At 48.7% G+C, this 18,387-nt stretch overlaps 1 protein-coding gene across 3 annotated transcripts in view; it reads right to left on the bottom strand.

The window, feature by feature from the left end:
* Window positions 1–16,393, bottom strand: part of LOC130121896 (M-phase phosphoprotein 9) — a 34,183-nt gene extending 17,790 nt beyond the window's left edge. For 2 of the 3 annotated variants that reach the window (XR_008811103.1, XM_056290852.1), the window contains exons 1-12: window positions 16,318–16,393; window positions 13,936–14,207; window positions 12,976–13,123; window positions 10,536–10,625; window positions 9,913–10,436; window positions 8,348–8,510; window positions 8,048–8,141; window positions 6,302–6,405; window positions 4,465–4,581; window positions 3,906–4,375; window positions 3,554–3,703; window positions 2,080–2,167 (exon numbers count right to left, since the gene is read on the bottom strand). Coding sequence is in view for 2 of the 3 variants with exons in the window: in XM_056290852.1 (XP_056146827.1) it covers window positions 2,080–2,167; window positions 3,554–3,703; window positions 3,906–4,375; window positions 4,465–4,581; window positions 6,302–6,405; window positions 8,048–8,141; window positions 8,348–8,510; window positions 9,913–10,436; window positions 10,536–10,625; window positions 12,976–13,123; window positions 13,936–14,171 (2,184 nt within the window). In the remaining variant the exon portion in view is untranslated. The remainder of the gene's footprint in view (window positions 1–2,079; window positions 2,168–3,553; window positions 3,704–3,905; window positions 4,376–4,464; window positions 4,582–6,301; window positions 6,406–8,047; window positions 8,142–8,347; window positions 8,511–9,912; window positions 10,437–10,535; window positions 10,626–12,975; window positions 13,124–13,935; window positions 14,208–16,317) is intronic. The other variant, XM_056290853.1, reaches the window with a different exon arrangement.
* Between the last annotated feature and the right edge of the window lie 1,994 nt (window positions 16,394–18,387).

The following is an 18,387-nucleotide window of genomic DNA, read 5'->3' as shown; positions in this document are numbered from 1 at the left end:
ACCAGGACACATACCCACATCCGGCTTCCCACCCGCAGACACGGCCAATTGTGTCTGTAGGGACACCTGACCAAGCTGGAGGCAACACGGGGAATTGAACCGGCAATCCCCGTGTTGGTAGGCAATGGAATAGACCGCCACGCCACCCGGGCACCCCCTTCCAGGACATCATTAACATTGCATTATTTAAAAACATTTGAGTTGACTTACTTTTACAGAGCATCATTACTACTAACTAGAAACTGTAGAAATCAGGATTCCCGTTTTGGGTAAATAGTTATCAGACACAGCAAATCAATCCTCAATGTCCTAACTGAGTACATGAGCCGAAATCCAATCCCCTACAACCCTGATGCCCCATGTGGCACTGGATTCCTTAATTACCAGGGCTCCTGGGTGCAAGGTGTCTCCACAGGGCTAATTAAAAAGTGCCAAGAAAGAAAAAAACCCGTTAAATATACCGAGAAATGTGAATAAGCTCCAGGCTGGCAAATTAAACTCAGGGTATTTACAAAGAGTAAGCCCTTGAGTCACCCATCCATTCCACATTCAAACAAAAGTACTACAGATGAGAGATTCCACTCAAAGTAAAGCAGAATATTTGCAATCCCTTAGTGTGGTGAAAAGGAGTTACTGTTGTTCCATCACTTGGCTCTGTCCAAACACTGACAGAGTAAAACATGAACACAAATAAAGACCTCTGGTAGACGCAGGAGGACACATCAGTGATGTCCCCTGGGTTCACCGAGTGTTTCAGGCCGTTCAGCATCAAACACTCTTGCCCAGATGACCCGGCTAGTGCTGATTAAACCCTGACTTGTATCAATGTATCATGTGTCCACAGAGCCCTTCATCTTCATCTTCATCTTCAGCATCTGGTGTGGGAAGATGGCGGCGCGAATTCGCATTTGCAGCGGCTTCACCCAATACCGTCCATGCACTGTCTTTGTCCACATCTGCGTCTAAGTTTTGTCTTCGTTTGATGGCTGGGAGAGCGGGGCAGGCTAAGCTAACTGCTAGCCCATGCAGACCGGCAGTTCCGATAACACCGAGGGTGGTCTGGCGGCGGCTTCACCTGGCGTTGACTGTGGTGTTTTTTACTCATCGTGAGGAGTGCGGGGAGGTGTGTCAAGGGTGTGTGGCTGGGAGAGCTGGCGCTGGGTCGGCTGGGAGAGCTTGGTCTGCTTCGTCCGGTGGGCCCGGGGAACACGGCCCCTGCCTGGAGCTGCGCCCGAGGTGGAAATGTCGAGGGCGGTCTGACAGCATGCAAAAGCGGGGCAGGCTAAGCTAACTGCTAGCCCATGCAGACCGGCAGTTCTGACAGTCATCCTGGCTGGCGTTCGTTCCACTTAGAAATAGATTCCTGAGGCTGTCTCGCCCCTCTAGGAGTAATTGATGTATCCTACATGGCACACTTACCCAAAACTAAAGATTTCCAGCAAGCGCTATTTGAACCAGATGTATGTCAGATGCCAAAGAAGTTATTAATTTAAAAGTTATAAGCCAGATAACCACCCAACTGCTAAATAAGTGCCAAATGCCTTTTTTTTTTTATTTACCCCTTTTTCTCCCTAATTGTGCTTGGCCAATTACTCCACTCCTCTGAGCCATCTCAGTCGCTGCTCCACCCCCTCTACCGATGGGGGGAGGGCTGTAGACTACCACGTGCCTCCTCCGATACATGTGGAGTCGCCAGCCGCTTCTTTTCACCTGACAGTGAGGAGTTTCACCAGGGGGACGTAGCACATGGGAGGATCCCACTATTCCCCCCCAGTTCCCCCTCCCCCCTGAACAGGTGCCCCGACCGACCAGAGGAGGCACTAGTGCAGCGACCAGGACACACACCCACATCCAGCTTCCCACCTGCAGACACGGCCAATTGTGTCTGTAGGGATGCCCGACCAAGCCGGAGGTAACACAGGGATTCGAACCGGTGATCCCCGTATTGGTAGGCAACGGACTAGACCGCCACGCCACCCAGACGCCTACCAAATGCACATTATTAATGGTGGGAAGATCAAGTTCCCCTCAGCTGCACTGGTCAGATAGGAGTATTGCAGTATACAGGGGAAATGTTACCAGTTTTTTCTCTAGTGCGGCGTTTTTGGCCTCCAGCTCTTCAATACACCTGGCAGCTTCAGCCAGAGCACGCTCTAGATCCCGACACCTGGAAAAAGAGAAAAATCACAACTACAGCATGGGATCAAATACAAAGTGACCTCTGGAAAAGTGGCACAATACTAAAAATGCACAGAAAAAAAACTCACATGCACATACACTCACATACACTGATGAGCCAAAACATTATGACCCCCTGCCTAATATGCTGTTGGTCCTCCATGTACCGCCAAAACAGTGCCCACCCACTGAGGCATGGACTCTACAAAGCCCCCGAAGGTGTCCTGTGGTATCTGGCACCAAAACATTAGCAGATCCTTCAAGTCCTGCACATTGTGAAGTGGAGCTGCCACGGATCGGACTTGTTGGTCCGGCACATCCCCCAGATGCTCAATCGGATTGAGATCTGAGAATCTGGAGGCCAGGGAAACACCTTGAACACTTCATCATGTTCCTCAAACCATTTCTGAACAACGTGTGCAGTGTGGCAGGGTGCATTATCCTGCTGAAAGAGGACACTGCCATCAGGGAATACCATTGCCATGAAGGGCTGTACCTGGTCTGCAATGATGTTTAGGTAGGTGGCACGTGTCAAATTGATGTCCACGTGAATGGCCAGACCCAGGGTTTCCCATCAGAACATTGACCAGAGCACCACACTCCCTTCACAGGCTTGTCATCTTCCCACAGTGCATCCTGGTGCCATCACTTCCCCAGGTAGGCGCACACGTACACGGCCATCCAAATGGGATTCGTCGGACCAGGATCAGTTCTGACAATCGCATGCCCAATGTAGACTATTTCGACGGTGGACAGGGGTTATCATGGGAACTCTGACCAGTCTGCGGCTACACAGCCCCTTATACAGCAGGGTGCGTTGCACTGTGTTGTGTCACATTCCTCCCGTAGCCATCATTAAAATGTTCTATGACTTTTGCCAGAGAAGACCTTCTGTCGGTTTGGACCAGACGGGATACCCTTCGTTGCCCTCCCGCATTGATGAGCCTTGGGCGCCCAACACTGTCGCTGGTTTGTGGGTTGTCCCTCCTTGTAATTCTGTCGGTGGGTACTCACCACCGCTGACTGGGAGCACCCCACAAGCCTTGCCATGTCAGAGATGCTCTGACCCAGTTGGTGGCTGTAACAACTTGGATCTTGTCAAAGTCACTCGGGTCTTTACTCCTGCCCATTTCTCCTGCATGCAACACGTTGACTACGAGAACTGATTGTTCACTCACCATCTGATCTACCCAGACCTTGACATGTGCCCTCGTTTGGAGATGACCAATGTTATTCGGTTCACCTGTGAGTACTGTACATAATGTTTTGGCTCATCAGTGTACATGCACACACACACACGTGCACACACACACACGTGCACACACACACACACACACACACACACACACACACACACACACACACACACACAAACCTCTTTCTGAGGGTCTGGTTGCTCTTCTCCATGTCCGGGGGCAGTTCTCTCAGGCTGAGTTTGTCTCGTAGGGCTTGAATCTCACTTTCGTAATAAGCTTTCACATCAGCTATGTGTCTCGAATGCTTCTGTCTCAGGTCCTGCCTTAATCTGGGGGTAACAACCAATGGGTTTTAGAAAAAAAGGAAAAGGGGGGTTGAATAAAAGAGAATGATTTGCATTTGGACAGTCTGTCTCCTCGAAAGACAGGATTAAGAAATTGTATATTTAACATACAGGAATCAAATAACCCTGAAATTAATTGTGGCTCTTTGACACAGTAGAAATGTGACACTAGCAATAACACACTCACAGAGAGAGAACAACAGGATCTTCGAATGATGAAGCTCTTTCTACACGTGGACCGGCGGCATGAAGTGGGCTGGCATCAGACGGCTTCAGGGTGCTGGTGTGGGTGTGACTGCCCTCCTCTTCACTGGCTAAGGGTGCACTGGCTCTGCGTTGCTGGCTGGTCATAAGAGAGCAGGGCTTCATCTTATCCTGGGCGGCAGTGGGGAATCCCTGGGACGGTTTCCCCCAAAAACTCTCCACCTTTGCAGACGAAGGTGTGGTGACCGAAAGGCTGGAGGTACTGGAGATACAGTCTGTATCTCCACGGTTGGCGCTGCAGTCAACCATGCTGTCAGAGGTGACATGGGTCCCTGCCCTGGGGTCGAGTTGGGGTTGAGTGGGGAAAGATGGGCTGCTGAAGTGAGAGGGTGATGTGAAGCCAGATGTACGATCGGACTGACGCACATTGAGTGCTGGATCCAAAGTCAACACCTTTGAGCACAAAAAGGCAAACATGAATGACAAGCTCAGCCAACAAGCCCGACATATTTTATGGTTGTGTTGTTGTGCACGTGCAGTACCTGCGGTGACGAGGGACAAGAGGTAAGGGAGCCATCCCAGTCAGTTCGCTTGGAATCTGCTTTCTGCTTGCTCTGATAGATCTCTCTAAGAGACAACTGAGGCTCCTGGGATGGAGCCTGGAAGAAGGCATGGCATCATGACGGACAATTTACACTTTACAACATCAAAATGCTGGTGGTTTTAAACTTTAAAGAAAAAAAACACATTCAGTGACCAGAAAAATACAAACACCTCTTCAGTGTCACATTGCACAATCTTTGGCCCTGGTAACAGCTTGCCACACGGCATGGCGGTGACTCAACAAGGGTCCTGTAGCCTCTTGGTGTAAAAGCTGACCATACAGACACCAGTGCTTCACACAACTGTCCAAGGTTGATGGGTGGATGTCCCCTTGTACAGATGCTGCATTCCAGTTCATCCCAAAGGTGTTTACTGGGACTGACGGTAGGGTCATTAACATCATTTCACCTGAATTTTCCTCGAACTGGTACTGGACAATTCTTGCACTATGCCAGGGAGCATTATCTTGGTAACAGTACCCATCCCCTCGTCGGAACATGATGGCCATGAATGGATGAACCCGATCTGCTGCGATGTTGAAGTATGCTCTGGCATCAAAGCATCGATCTACAGGGGACTACTGACCCATCCTACGACAGCATAATGCCCCCCCCCCCAAGTCATTACACCTCCTCCACCAGCTGCATAGTTTGTAGCCATGCATCATCTCGATGTTTACGCTACACCGGGAGTCTCCATCATGGTGGTGCAGTTGGAACTAGGATTCATCACAGCAGACTTTTCCCAGTCTTCAACAGTCCAGGGCTGGTGTTTCTTAGTCCACTGGAAACACTGTTGGTGGTTTACCATGGAGAGGAGAGCTACCCTGCATGGTCATCTGCTGTTATAACACATACAGGCAATAGTCTGGTACATTGTATGTTCAAAAGTTGGTTTGTTGTACCCCACAATAGTATTGTGATGTTAACTGTCATATTGTGGACTGACAATTACTTTTTATGGCCCAAGCCACCCGACTTCTCCTATGTTCATCCACCAAGGGCCACCTCCCACATAGAAAATGTTTTGATGAGCTGTCTTGTGTTCTGGTCCATTAATGGTGTCAAATTGTATGTAGCTACATATGAATGTAGCAAATTCAGGGGGCAGCCGGGAACCTCCGCATCCGGGACGCGAACCTGGGTCTTTCGCACCACGGGCGACTACGTGAACCAGTTGACTAAAGGGTCCAACCTGTCCTAACCAGTTAGCGAGTCTACTCATTCATGGTCGTTCCACTTCCCCCTCCTTCGGGAAGCGTGTCGCCGTGCTTCAACATATCAGCTCCCTCAGGCCTCTGGGCGCACACGCTTCCAATGGCCTCACCATCCCACTTTGGACACCAATGTACACCAATTTCCCTTGAAACTGCAGCCTGTAAAAGGCCCAGCAACTCTACAGTCTTGGCAAGGTTCAAACCCGCTCTCCCAGCATCCATGATCGTACCTTTTTCAGTCTGTTAGATCACGCTTAAGCCCATTCTTGGTGATCTGTTCACAAGCAAAGCAAGTGTTGAGACTCAGTTGCTGTTGCAGGGACAGGATCTCTATTTTACTAGCCACTGAGAGTGTATTTGGTATACATATACTGATATGGTACAAGTGCAAGGTAATTTTTTCATCCACAGTGGCAGGCAGGAGTAAAACCTTCCTACCCCAACAGACATGGTCAGAAAAATTCACTTCTGAGACAGAGGAGATTATAATATACAATACACAACTTCTATCTTTCCACAGACAATACACATGTAACACTCATCCAGCTATTTCAAAATACCAGGCTCATGGATGCCTCTTGCAAAAGGAGGTAGGTACCACTGTCAAAGCTGTCCGGCAGGGGTCGATAAAGATCGCTCTCATTCAGACGCCAATATGTTAGACCTTTGATAGGGAGGGGAGAGAAAAATTCCATGTTAGTACTGTTCTGCTCATATTGGTTCCATTCCATAACAATTTGTTAAAAGATTATGCAACATCCGGCAAGGTGACCTCTTATCAGGTGCACTTTGATCATGCTTGTGGCTCTATTAGCCATGAGGTAGAGAAGACTGCATGGTGCAAAAACACAGGCCTTCATGCCCTTTGTGAGAAAAAGTCAGATGATGGTCAGTGGTTTAGGTTTGCACAGGGAAATGTATGGGTATTTTCATTTGTCATGTTGGTAAGTCACTCATGGAACAATATTCATAATTTTCCCAGTTGATTCAGTGCGCTTGCTATTTCGTAATGAAAACTGACAAAATTCTAATCTATTTCTTTTTTCCCCCCCTCTTTTTCTCCCCAGTTGTATCCGGCCAATTACCCCCCTCTTCCGAGCCGTCCCTGTCTCTGCTCCACCCCGTGCCGATCCGGGGAGGGCTGCAGACTACCACATGCCTCCGCCCATACATGTGGAGTCACCAGCTGCTTCTTTTCACCTGACAGTGAGGAGTTTCACCAGGGGGACGTAGCGCGTGGGAGGATCACGCTATTCCCCCTCCAGCCCGAACAGGTGCCCCGACCGACCACAGGAGGTGCTAGTGCAGCGACCAGGACACATACCCAAATCCGGCTTCCCACCCGCATACACGGCCAATTGTGCCTGTAGGGATGCCCGACAAAGCCAGAGGTAACACAGGGATTTGAACCGCCGAGCCCCGTGTTGGTAGGCAACGGAATAGACCGTTACACTACCCGGACGCAAATTCTAATCTATTTCTAATCTGGCAGACATGGTCAGTTTGCTATTTTCTCCTTTAGCTGTCTGCCTGAACTTTATGCTTCATGCCCCAAGAAGTTTGCAAAAGCCCACTTTAAGCTGCATGTTGCTTGATCACAGAGGGCAGCTGGTAACAACCATTGAGATCTCTAGCAGTCGACATCTACTAATAGTAGACCATTTGGCAATAAGTATGGTGTGTCACAGATGAACCTCTTTAAAACATTTAAAGGTTTTCCAGTATCCTCTTTATGGAAATTTGGGCTTAGTGCTCTTTATTGTAACACTAGCGCACATCCAGATGAGAATTATTAATGTCAGCACAGAAATGAGTGATGGCTGAGCAAAAAAATGGTGTGAAGGAAATTATAGTAGATTGGAAATTATAACTTCCTTGGACCAGGTCAGACAATAATAAGTAGTTTACATATAATAAGTGCAATAATCGAAGAGACTTCCCTCTAAAAGTTAATGAGGGGCCTTGATGCAACTTGTAGAAAATGTACCCCTGTCAACATTCACAAGTGCTACACCGAAATATCTTCTTCAGAGTGAAAATGAATGAATGACACTTATGGGGCTTAAACCAACTGCTCCCTGAGTGAATCAGGACAGGTTTATGTGCCCACTTTGTGAAAAACCTAGCGTTCCTATAGCGTTCCTGTACAATGTTGCCATCTTATGGTCGATATTGGTAACTGCACGTCCGTCTGCATCTTGTTTGGCAATGATATTCTATTATTGTTTATTTTTGAAATATATCTCGAAGAATTTTTCCTATTGTCCAAGCCTCATCTACCTGCTCATGGGACAGTGTGCCCTTACCTGATACCTCAGACACCAGGCTGTCGCTCCTCCTCAAGATAAATGCAGGGGGGGAGGGCCCATCTGGTGGATGCTGTAACCCAGTTGGGATGAGCTGATGAGACCCAATAGCAGGAATGAAATCAGGGAAACAACAGACCTATGCAGGGGTTCTCAACAAACACCTTACAGATTCTTTGCAATGAAAAACTAAAAGAGTGATTTTTTTTTTCCAACACTGCAAAAGCCGATGCTGCGCCACAAGCAGCACTTCTGCAACAGCGCCCACTTGAAGTGTCAGTTGGTGAGTTGTACCTGTACCTGGAAGTTGGCGTCCTCCAGGGGGCTGTGTCTAGGTGTTTGTCTGGGGCTGAGAGGCTGCTCCTGGCTATCAGGGACCTGGGATGGAGCTTGTCCAGCCTTATTCTTTTTGGGCCTCGCTTTCTGCCTCTGAGCCCAGGAGGTCAAAGGTTGGTTGACGCTGCTAACAGAGTTGATGGAGTTATGGCAAGAGGGAATATTAGTCTTATAATTGCAATTTTTTTTGTTTGAAGCTTTTTATATCACCATAATTGATATTTTTATTTGCCGTATAGAGGCATGAAATTGTTTTTTATCATCTTCAAAGCAGATAAAACACCCAAGGTGCTGGACTGAAGCACATCCAACACTTCCTTTATTTCTATGAGCATGCACACGCGGGTCAAACTGCTAGACAAGTAGAGCAAACACAAAGATGGAGGATGATATTTCTGAGACATGAAACAGTCCCACACACTGTTTCATGCCTCAGTATTCAAAACCATCTGAGAGCTGAGCAGCACCAGTCCAGTTTAACCCAAGGCCTGGTGCGACTTTGGATCTCACAATTTAAATTTTAAATTCAACAGCTGGGCATGAGGAAATCTGCTTGCCTGTCATGGCAAAGTGGAAGTGCAGTAATGCAGCCAACATGCAGGCACATCTGGCCTGACACCATCCAGAGGTGACCAGAAGCCCAGAGGAGGATGAGAGAAGGCAATCTGTTGATTTGCCTGGTCAACACACACTGGAAATGTGTCCTGTTTGTACTGTTTATTAATTTACTTGAAATGTATGTGCAGCCCTATTTCACATCAAAGATGCACCGCTAGTGTTTACTGCTGAACATATATTTGAGACAATATTTTTTCTTTAATGGCAACACTGCCTACTAGTGCCTGTTATTGTTATGCAATACATTCTTCTTCTTTTTTTTACCCAGCCGTCCCAGTTGCTGCTCCACCCCCTCCTCTGATCCGGGGAGGGCTGCAGACTACCACATGCCTCCTCCGATACATGTGGAGTCGCCAGCTGCTTCTTTTCACCTGACAGTGAGGAGTTTCGCCAGGGGGACGTAGCACGTGGAAGGATCACGCTATTCCCCCCCCCATCCCCCCAAACACGCGCCACGACCGACCAAAGGAGGCGCTAGTGCAGCGACCAGGACACATACCCACATCCGGATTCCCCCCCACAGACACGGCCAATTGTGTCTGTAGAGACGCCCGACCAAGTCGGAGGTAACACAGGGATTCGAACCAGCGATCCCCGTGTTGGTAGGCAACGTAATAGACCGCCACGCCACCCGGACACCACAAGTTGTTACTTTTGCGGCTCCAATACTGTTTGTGAGTGAACATGATAGTTTAGATGAGCTGTCACATCGAGAAGAACGCCATCATATTAGCTGTTTTAAAAGTAGGGGGCGAATCCTCAGTGGAAAATCCATTTAAAAAATCCATCGAAGGGAAATCGCTTAGTGGGCTTTTAAGAACCGATATAATGTTGTATCGAGAGGTCCCTGCTGATTCCCATCCCGACCGGCAATATCGTTCAGTGCTGAAAGAATCCATGTTAAGACCTACCCAGAGGACTTCTGCTGACAGGACAGCGAGCTTGACGCCTCAGCTCTAGGAGGCATCTCAGTAGATGAGCTCCGCTGGCACCCGGTCACAGCTGGCTCTGTCTGCTCCTGGATGACAGACGGCCAGTCATGCCTGTCTTTCAGTTGGCTAGCTTCCTCCACTTCCCTCGGAGAACCAGTCTTTTCCAAGCCTGTTTCCCAGGTGGACAGCGTCCCATACCCACTGCTCATCACTGTAGCTGACCGCACCTCAGCGGGCTCCCCATCCCCCGGGCTAGTTGTCTCTGGTCTATGAAGTGGAGGTGAGGGGGAGCTAAAGGGGACTTGGACAGAGGCTGACAGGCAGTCAGCCCCACTGGACAGGTTTGTAAGAGGTGAGGGATCATTGGGAATAAAGGGCAAAATATATTCCTTGGTATCAGTTGTGGTAGTGATGGCAGGAGTTGGTAAAAAATCTGTGTGCTGCTGGCCACTGCTCTGGCGGTTCTGTAGTTGGACCAGGGCTTTAATTTCATCCTGAATCAACTGCGAGAGAAACAGTACGTTGGCTCATAGCACAAAATGCCTAAAGAATGATTATAAACTTACAAACTGACATGATGACATGACCAAAGGGGGACTCACCTGTATTTGGCACTGGTATTGTTCTTGTTGAGCGAGGATTTGCTCCTGGTATTGCTTCTCAACCAGCTGAAATAGATGCAACCATCGTCCCTGTTTGAGAGGAACACAATGGCACACAATTTCATTAGTTAATAAGTGTACAGCAATGCACAGGCAGGCAGCTACATAGTAGCTGCTGAAATAACTTAGCAGGATTCACCTGACCGACATGTCTTTGTACTGTGGGAGGAAACCGGAGCACCCGGAGGAAACCCACGCCTAGGTGAGAATGTGTGTGTGTGTGTCGGCCCTGTGTCCAGGGTGTCTCTCCGCCTGCCGCTCCAGCAGCCCCGCAACCCCGCAACCGAATTCAGGGGGCAGACGGGAATCCGCCGCAGCTGGGATGCGAACCCGGGTCTCCCGCACCATGGGTGACTATGTTAAGCAGTGGAGTAAAGGGTCCGACCCGTCAGCCAACGGGCTAGCGAGTCTACACATCCATGATCGTTACACTACTATTTTTCAAACAATTCAAACCGCCGCTGTCCAACGCCTGTAAATACCGCGACGCCTCGGTGGTAGTCACGGTGCGTCTGAAACGGCGTCTGTTCCCACATATGTTGGAGATAATACCTGAAGAACAAAACGGAAAACACGTGTCACTAATCCAACAAACCTAACAAGGCCTATAAAACGTGACATGTAAAAAAAGAACTGAACTGGGAGACAGATCCGCCTCTGTTGCTCTCCCTGAGCTTTCTTCCTGATTTTCCTCCCTGTTAAAGGGTTTTTAGGGAGTTGTTCCTTATCCGATGTGAGGGTCTAAGGACAGGAAGTTGTGTTGCTGTAAAGCCCCTTGAGGCAAATTTGTCATTTGTGATATCGGGCTATATAAATAAAACTGACTTGACACCTTTATGAAGTGATAAAAAAAGTACACCAAGTACCTGAGTTTGTTGTGAAAGAAACTATTTCAGAGAGCAAGTTCTTCAGTCTCACTGTGTGTGTGTGTGTGTGTGTGCGTGTGTGTGTGTGTTCTAGTACATGGACCGAGGACCGAGGATAAGCTAATAAGACAGTCCCTTTCCCCTGTGAGCACGTTGTCGGTTTTATAAACATCTAAAAGAGGTCAGAAGGGATCAGAAGTTGCTTTACGGAACGAATAACGACGATGACGGCAGTTCAAACTAAAACCACAAGGAGGCAGCACAAGATGGAAGCAAGCTGCAGACGATGACTCCCCCATGTGAGCAGAAAAGGCTCAATCAAACATTTATGAGCTGAGAGAATTGAGTCCTGTCCAAAAACCACCCGATAACTCAGGGGATCAATTAAGATGTTGTGTCGTGTCATGTCATGTCATGTCATGTCATGTAATATCATGTGATGTCATGTGACGCCATGTGATGTCAAAGGCTGCACTGAGCAGAACTTTATGCAGACTTTTTAAGTACCGGTACTTGGGCTGGGCCGATTCACAGATCTCACGGTTCGATACCTCTCACGATTCAGGGCTCAGGATTTGGATTCGGTACGATCCAGTGGACGCCTCGGTGAGCACGAGGCAAGGGGGGACACCTGGGACAAGCCACCAGTTCAGCTCAGGACAGACACACACACACACACACACACACACACACACACACACACACACCTAGGGACAATTTAGTATGGCCAGTTCAGCTGACCTACATGTCTTTGGACTGTGGGAGGAAACTGGAAGACCCAGAGGAAACCCATGCAGACACGGGGAGAACATGCAAACTCCACACAAAGGACAAACAGGACAACCCCCAAGACTGGACTACCCCAGGACTTGAACCCAGGACCTTCCAGCTGTGAGGCGACCGCACTAACCACTGCGCCACCGTGCCGCCCCCCCCCATCGATAATTTAAGTTCCGTAAATCAATTTACGCAATCATGTTTATTTACATTTGTAATAACTTACCTTGTCATGTGTAATAACCATTTTTATTCTATGTATATACACAGCCTAACACGCTAACAAGCTGTGCGTTATAATGCTCTGCTGTATGAGGTGATGTAGCACTAGACATCCCAGTTGTCTGCTCCCAGTAAATCATGCCGTGTCTGAAAAGATCAGCTGGATTGTGGAGTTATGAGAGCTGCGAGTAGTGCGTGTCCATTTGTCGGTGAGTATGTGTGTGTTTGTGTGTGTGTGTGTGCACACATGCACGTACATGCGTGTATGTCCTGTTGTCAGCTGTGTTCCGCATAAAAACAAAAAGTGACAGCTCAGGAATGAGGATGCCAGCAGCCAACAGCAGTGCACAGGAACAATGGCTGCAGCTTACCCTATCGTTACCTTCAATGTTACAAGCACGCAAGTAATTATACATGCACAATCTATAATCTGATCAACAATCTATAATCTAAGCGCTATATAAATGTAATGCATTATTATTATTATTATTATTATTATCATAACATTATCTTACCTCACAGTCTTTCCAGATCTCAGGATCTGTCTCCCCACTGCTCTGGATTTCCTGCACCAGGGCCCTCAGGGTCTCCAAAGAGCTCGGGTTGATGAAGGGAAGGTTCTTCCCTTGGACAAAAGCTCCTTTCGAGCTTAGACACAGGCTTCTACAAAATAATCACACGTGTGGCTGAGTATAGAAATATACAACAATATAAATGGTTCATGCCATGAGTAAACCTCAACTGAATAAACAGCAGCCCCGTATAAACAAGCATTCCAAGTATCAGAGGACATGGAGACATTTAACCAGTGGGAGGTTAGGGTGGGGGGGGCACACGCCGCAGTGGCATAAGGTTAGGGCTGCTTAAAAGCCCTTAATAATGTGTCTGTATTGCAGCGAATTCGGGGGGCAGTCCGGGAACCGCCACAGCCGGGACGCGGACCCATGTCTCCCACTCTGCAAGCGACAACGTTAACCAGTCGACTGAAGGGTTCAACTCGTTAGCCAAGGGCCAACGTGTCTACTTATCCATGCATGTTACAGTACGTTCAAAAGGACAGTCCAAATATAACATTCATTTTCTCCAAAGCTGTCGTCTTTGTTTAAAATCCCTGATATGGCAACATGAATAAAATTTCTTTTTATTATACACCAAAAAAAAAAGTCCTCAAAGGTTTTAACGAATCCCTGGACTTAATTAAAAAACACTTAATAATCTGTCCCTAAACAAGCCTCATAAAGCTATCATCATCATGTCTCTCCCTCGACTCAACAGCCATGTCCAATAAATCCCAAATATTACAACGGTATTAGAAATATAACACGGTATTATTTCTAAGCCTTTCGACCCATTTTTCTATTTTCTAATCCATTGCTCAACTTGCACTGAATTTCACTCTTAAGAACAAATGCACCTATTGTGCCGATAGGGACCTCTCTAAAATCCTCCGTCTTCCTCGCGCAAAATTACTGCACCTGATCTTGTTGCATGCTGGTGTGATATCCATTGATCTGTTCTCCACAGTGCCTCTTGTTGCAGAGGTTCGAGTGTGTCCATCCTCTGGCCCAGCCACACCGGAGGCTGATGTCCCCTCCGAAGAAACCAACGAGGCCTCACTCCCTTTACCGCCATCCCCATCGCCACTGACATGGCAATGGCTCAAAGCCCCGGAGCTGGACACATCTTCAGAGATACTGTCATCTGTGGACATGGTTATGGGCCCATGCAGAGGGGGTCACTCGGGGAACTGTAAAATATAGAAGGGGGATTAAGGCGTGAACACGCAGGGAATTGACTTCATCACTGACCAACTCTCGATGTTGTTGCTGCAGGTATTCTTGTTTGAAATAGAGAGACAACGACAGACTATGAGCCTCCAAGTTTTGATGAGGCATCACGTCCACTGCGGGGCCTTTATGTTTATAAAGAAAGAAAAGAAAAGAAGAAAGAAAGCCCCTTTATTGTGTCGTTGTATTCTTACAATAAATTGTATTCTTACAATGAATTTGTTCTCTGCATTGAACCCGTCCTATTGTACAGAAGCAGTGGGCAGCTGCAGTGCCCGGGGACCAACTCCAGTTGCGCTGCACCTGCCCACTGCTCCTACCCAATAGGACGGGTTAAAAGCAGAGAGCAAATTCATTGTAAGACTACAACGGCAAAATAAAGTGGCTTTCTTTTTTCCTCTTATAAAGCACTGAATGGTTTAGGGGCAAAATACATTTCTGATCTTCTGCTACGCTATGAACCGTCCAGACCTCTCACATGGTCTGGGACAGGTCTGCCTGCTGTCCCCAGAGGCAAAACTCAACATGGAGCGGCAGCTTTCAGTGTGTATGCGCCACATATCTGGAACAAACTCCCAGCAAACTGCAGGTCTGCTGCAACCCTGTTCTTTTAAATCCAGGCTGAAGACCTTCCTGTTTGTCATTGCCTCTTATTCAATCAAATTCGGAGCTTTTGATTATCATTTTACACTGCACTGTAACTTCTACCCTCCTGTTTTATCTCTTGGCTTATTTTTTCTGTCTTTTATTTACTGCCTGCCGCCCAGTGACTGCTGGGATAGGCTCCAGCATCCCCGCCACCCTGAGAGCAGGATAAGCGGTTTGGATAACTGAATGAATGTTACTTTACACGTCTTAACGTCTTTTATATTTTATGTAAAGCACCTGGAACGGCATTGTTTGTGAAAGGTGCTACAGATACACGCGCCTTTGACTGCTTTCCATTGCTTTGCTCAGGGGCACGGGCAGTGGTATCAACCCTAACATGCATGTCTTTTTGATGGTGGGGGGAAAGCCACGCAGACACGGGGAGAACACGCCAACTCCACGCAGAGGACGACCCGGGGCGGCCAGGGGTTCGAACCCACGACCTTCTGGCTGACAGCGCTGGGTTTCTTGTTTCTTAACGCTTGTCTAAGTCATTTCTTGTTAGAGCAAGATCTTCTCCTTTATTCAGCAAACAACTGACGTATTGGGAAAAAAAACCTCAAGCTGATTGGCGTTGTTTACTCCTGGTTAGCAGCGTTGTCCCGCAGCACGAAGGTCGTGGGTTCGAACCCCGGGCCGTCCTTCCTGTGTGGAGTTTGCGTGCTCCGCGGTTGGGGTTTTCTCCCACCATCCAAAAGACACTTGCGTGTGAGGGTTAATAGGCCAGCCGGGGTTTTGGTTCAGCTTGAGGTGGTTGTTGTTGTTGCTTTAACGTCCGTCGTTTGCCGGACGTGACTTGAAGCGAGAAGACGACGCTCTAACGAGCCATTACGACCGAGACGCGCGTTGAGACGCCGGCAAACTTCTCTCGCAGCCGGCCAGCCGGCCAGCACCGTGTCGGTGCAGCCTTGCGTTAGTTACGCAGACCCCCGTGTCAGCCTCGCCTCGCCGACCACATTTTAGCCGGCATGCGAAACAGCCCTGCTACCTGGCAGATCACACAGCCCAGGTGGTGCACACAGCGGCTGCCAACTGTAGGTTTAAACAACTTCACGTTGACGTCCGGCTGCTAACTTCGGCTAAAGCTAGCTAGCTAGCTAGCTAGCTAAGCGTTTTTTGTGCAGCCCGTTAAGAGTCGCACGTCGACAAGCACTTGGTCACCGGGGTTACACCTTAATTACCGAGCAAGGTGGTCGCCCTGGCTGGCAGAGGCGACCCGAGCGCCGCCGGAGAGCCATTCGGTAAGCTAGCCCGCTAAGTTAGCTAAGCTGTATTCCGCAGGTTCCCCGGGCGAAACCCGGACCGGCTGTTCCGAGCACGGCTGCGGCGGGAACGCGGGCCAATACGGGCCGCCGTGAGCTTTGGCTGGCGGTGAAACGCTTGACGGGGGGATTTGACGGAGGGAAATAACGTTAAACCTACCCGTTGACTCGTAACGTCGCCTCGTCCATATTTCCTCAAGAGTCCACTAGTCGGCTAGCTGCTAGCTGGTTGGCTACTGCACTGCAGTGAAACGTCGGCGGCCGTGCGGCTCCTTGCCCGCAGCATCCCCATTGGACGAACGGCGTTGAAAAACCGAGCCGTCTGATTGGACCCTGTCTGCCCGCTCGCCCAATGGCTGTCGGGGAGAAGGAAGACCCGCCCCGCCCCCTCCACATCTACGAGGCAAGCTCAGAAACGCTAGACTTCGTGTACCTTCACTGACGTTAGATGCTTTTAATGTTTGGGACTCTAGTCAGAATGTGTAAATACTTAAAACAACTTTAGCTCGGTAGCTAGCTAGCGTGGTCAATATTAGCATTATATAAACAAGTTTTAACGATCCTGTCCCTAGGTCTGTGTGTGCGGCAGGGGGGGGGGGGGGGCAGCACAGTAGCCCAGTAGTAAGCGCCGTTGCCTCAGAACAAGAAGGTCGTGGGTTCGAACCCCAGGCCGTCCCAGGTCCTTTCTGGGAGGAGTTTGCGTGTTCTCCTCGTGTCTAGGTGGGTTTCCTCCGGGGTGCTCCGGTTTCCTCCCACCATCAAAAAGACATGTTGGGGTTGATACTCCTGCCGGTGCCCCTGAGCAAGGCGATCGAAAGAAGAACTGGAGTTGGTCCCCGGACGCTGCAGCTGCCCACTGCTCCTATACAATAGGAGGGGTTACATGCAGAGAACACATTCATTGTAAGACCATAATGGGGGGGGGGGGCTCTGTGATGGACTGGAGGCCTGTCCAGGGGCCCTGAGAGCAGGATAAAACGGTTTGGATAATGGATGTAGAGCGGTAAGTGGTGTTCAGGACACAAGAGCAGACTTGTCTCGGGGGAGTTATCAACCTCCTCCCATTATGTGTGTGTGTGTGTGCGTGTGTGTGTGTGTGTGTGTGTGTGTTTAATTAGGCCCATGACACTTCCAACAAGTCTCGACAGTTAATCCTTGCAACTGCAAAGCGTTGATCTAGGTAAAGAATCGCAACGGCCATGAACTTCCCACCAATGTTTATAAGACCATGTCTCTGCACCCTTTGACTTGCGTGCAGCCCACAAACAGTCTTTCGCCACACTCTCTGAACGCTTCACCATCAATCTGAACAGCAAAGGATCGTCTGACTTTTAATGGAGTACTCAGTAGAAAATGGGTATTTGGTTAATAATTCGAGAGAGGAGGAAGGGTAGGAGTGTGGAGGTGAGAGTCAGAACTTTGAATGTTGGCACTATGACTGGTAAAGGGAGAGAGCTGGCTGATATGATGGAGAGAAAGAAGGTAGGTATATTGTGTGTGCAAGAGACCATGTGGAAGGGGAGTAAGGCCAGGAGTATTGGAGGTGGGTTCAAACTCTACTACCATGGTGCGAATGGGAGGAGAAATGGGGTAGGGGTAATCCTGAAGGAGAAGTATGTCAAGAGTGTGCTGGAGGTGAAGAGAGTGTCAGACAGACTGATGAGTATGAAGCTGGAAATTGAAGGTGTGATGATGAATATTATCATGGCATATGCCCTGCAAGTTGGGTGTGAGATGGAAGAGAAAGAAGAATTCTGGAGTGAGTTGGATGACGTGGTGGAGAGGGTACCCAAGGAGAAGAGAGTGGTGATTGGAGCGGACTTCAATGGGCATGTTGGTGAAGGGAACAGAGGTGATGAGGAGGTGATGGGTAGGTGTGGTGTCAAGGAGAGAAATAAGGAAGGACAGATGGTGGTGGATTTTGTGAAAAGGATGGAAATGGCTGTGGTGAATACATATTTCAAGAAGAGGGAGGAACACAGGGTGACGTACAAGAGTGGAGGAAAGTGCACACAGGTGGACTATATCTTCAGTAGGAGGAGCAATCTGAAAGGGATTGGAGACTGCAAGGTGGTGACAGGGGAGAACGTAGCTAGGCAGCATCGGATGGTGGTCTGTAGGATGACTTTGGAGACCAAGAAGAGGAAGCGAGTGAAGGCAGAGCCGAAGATCAAATGGTGGAAGTTGAAGAAGGAAGACTGTTGTGTGGAGTTTAGGGAGGAGGTAAGAC

The sequence above is a fragment of the Lampris incognitus genome, chromosome 12, assembly GCF_029633865.1.
Source record: "Lampris incognitus isolate fLamInc1 chromosome 12, fLamInc1.hap2, whole genome shotgun sequence".
Lineage (NCBI taxonomy): Eukaryota > Metazoa > Chordata > Actinopteri > Lampriformes > Lampridae > Lampris > Lampris incognitus.
Note: the sequence above shows the minus strand (reverse complement) of the source record. Positions and strands in the feature narration are given on the sequence as shown.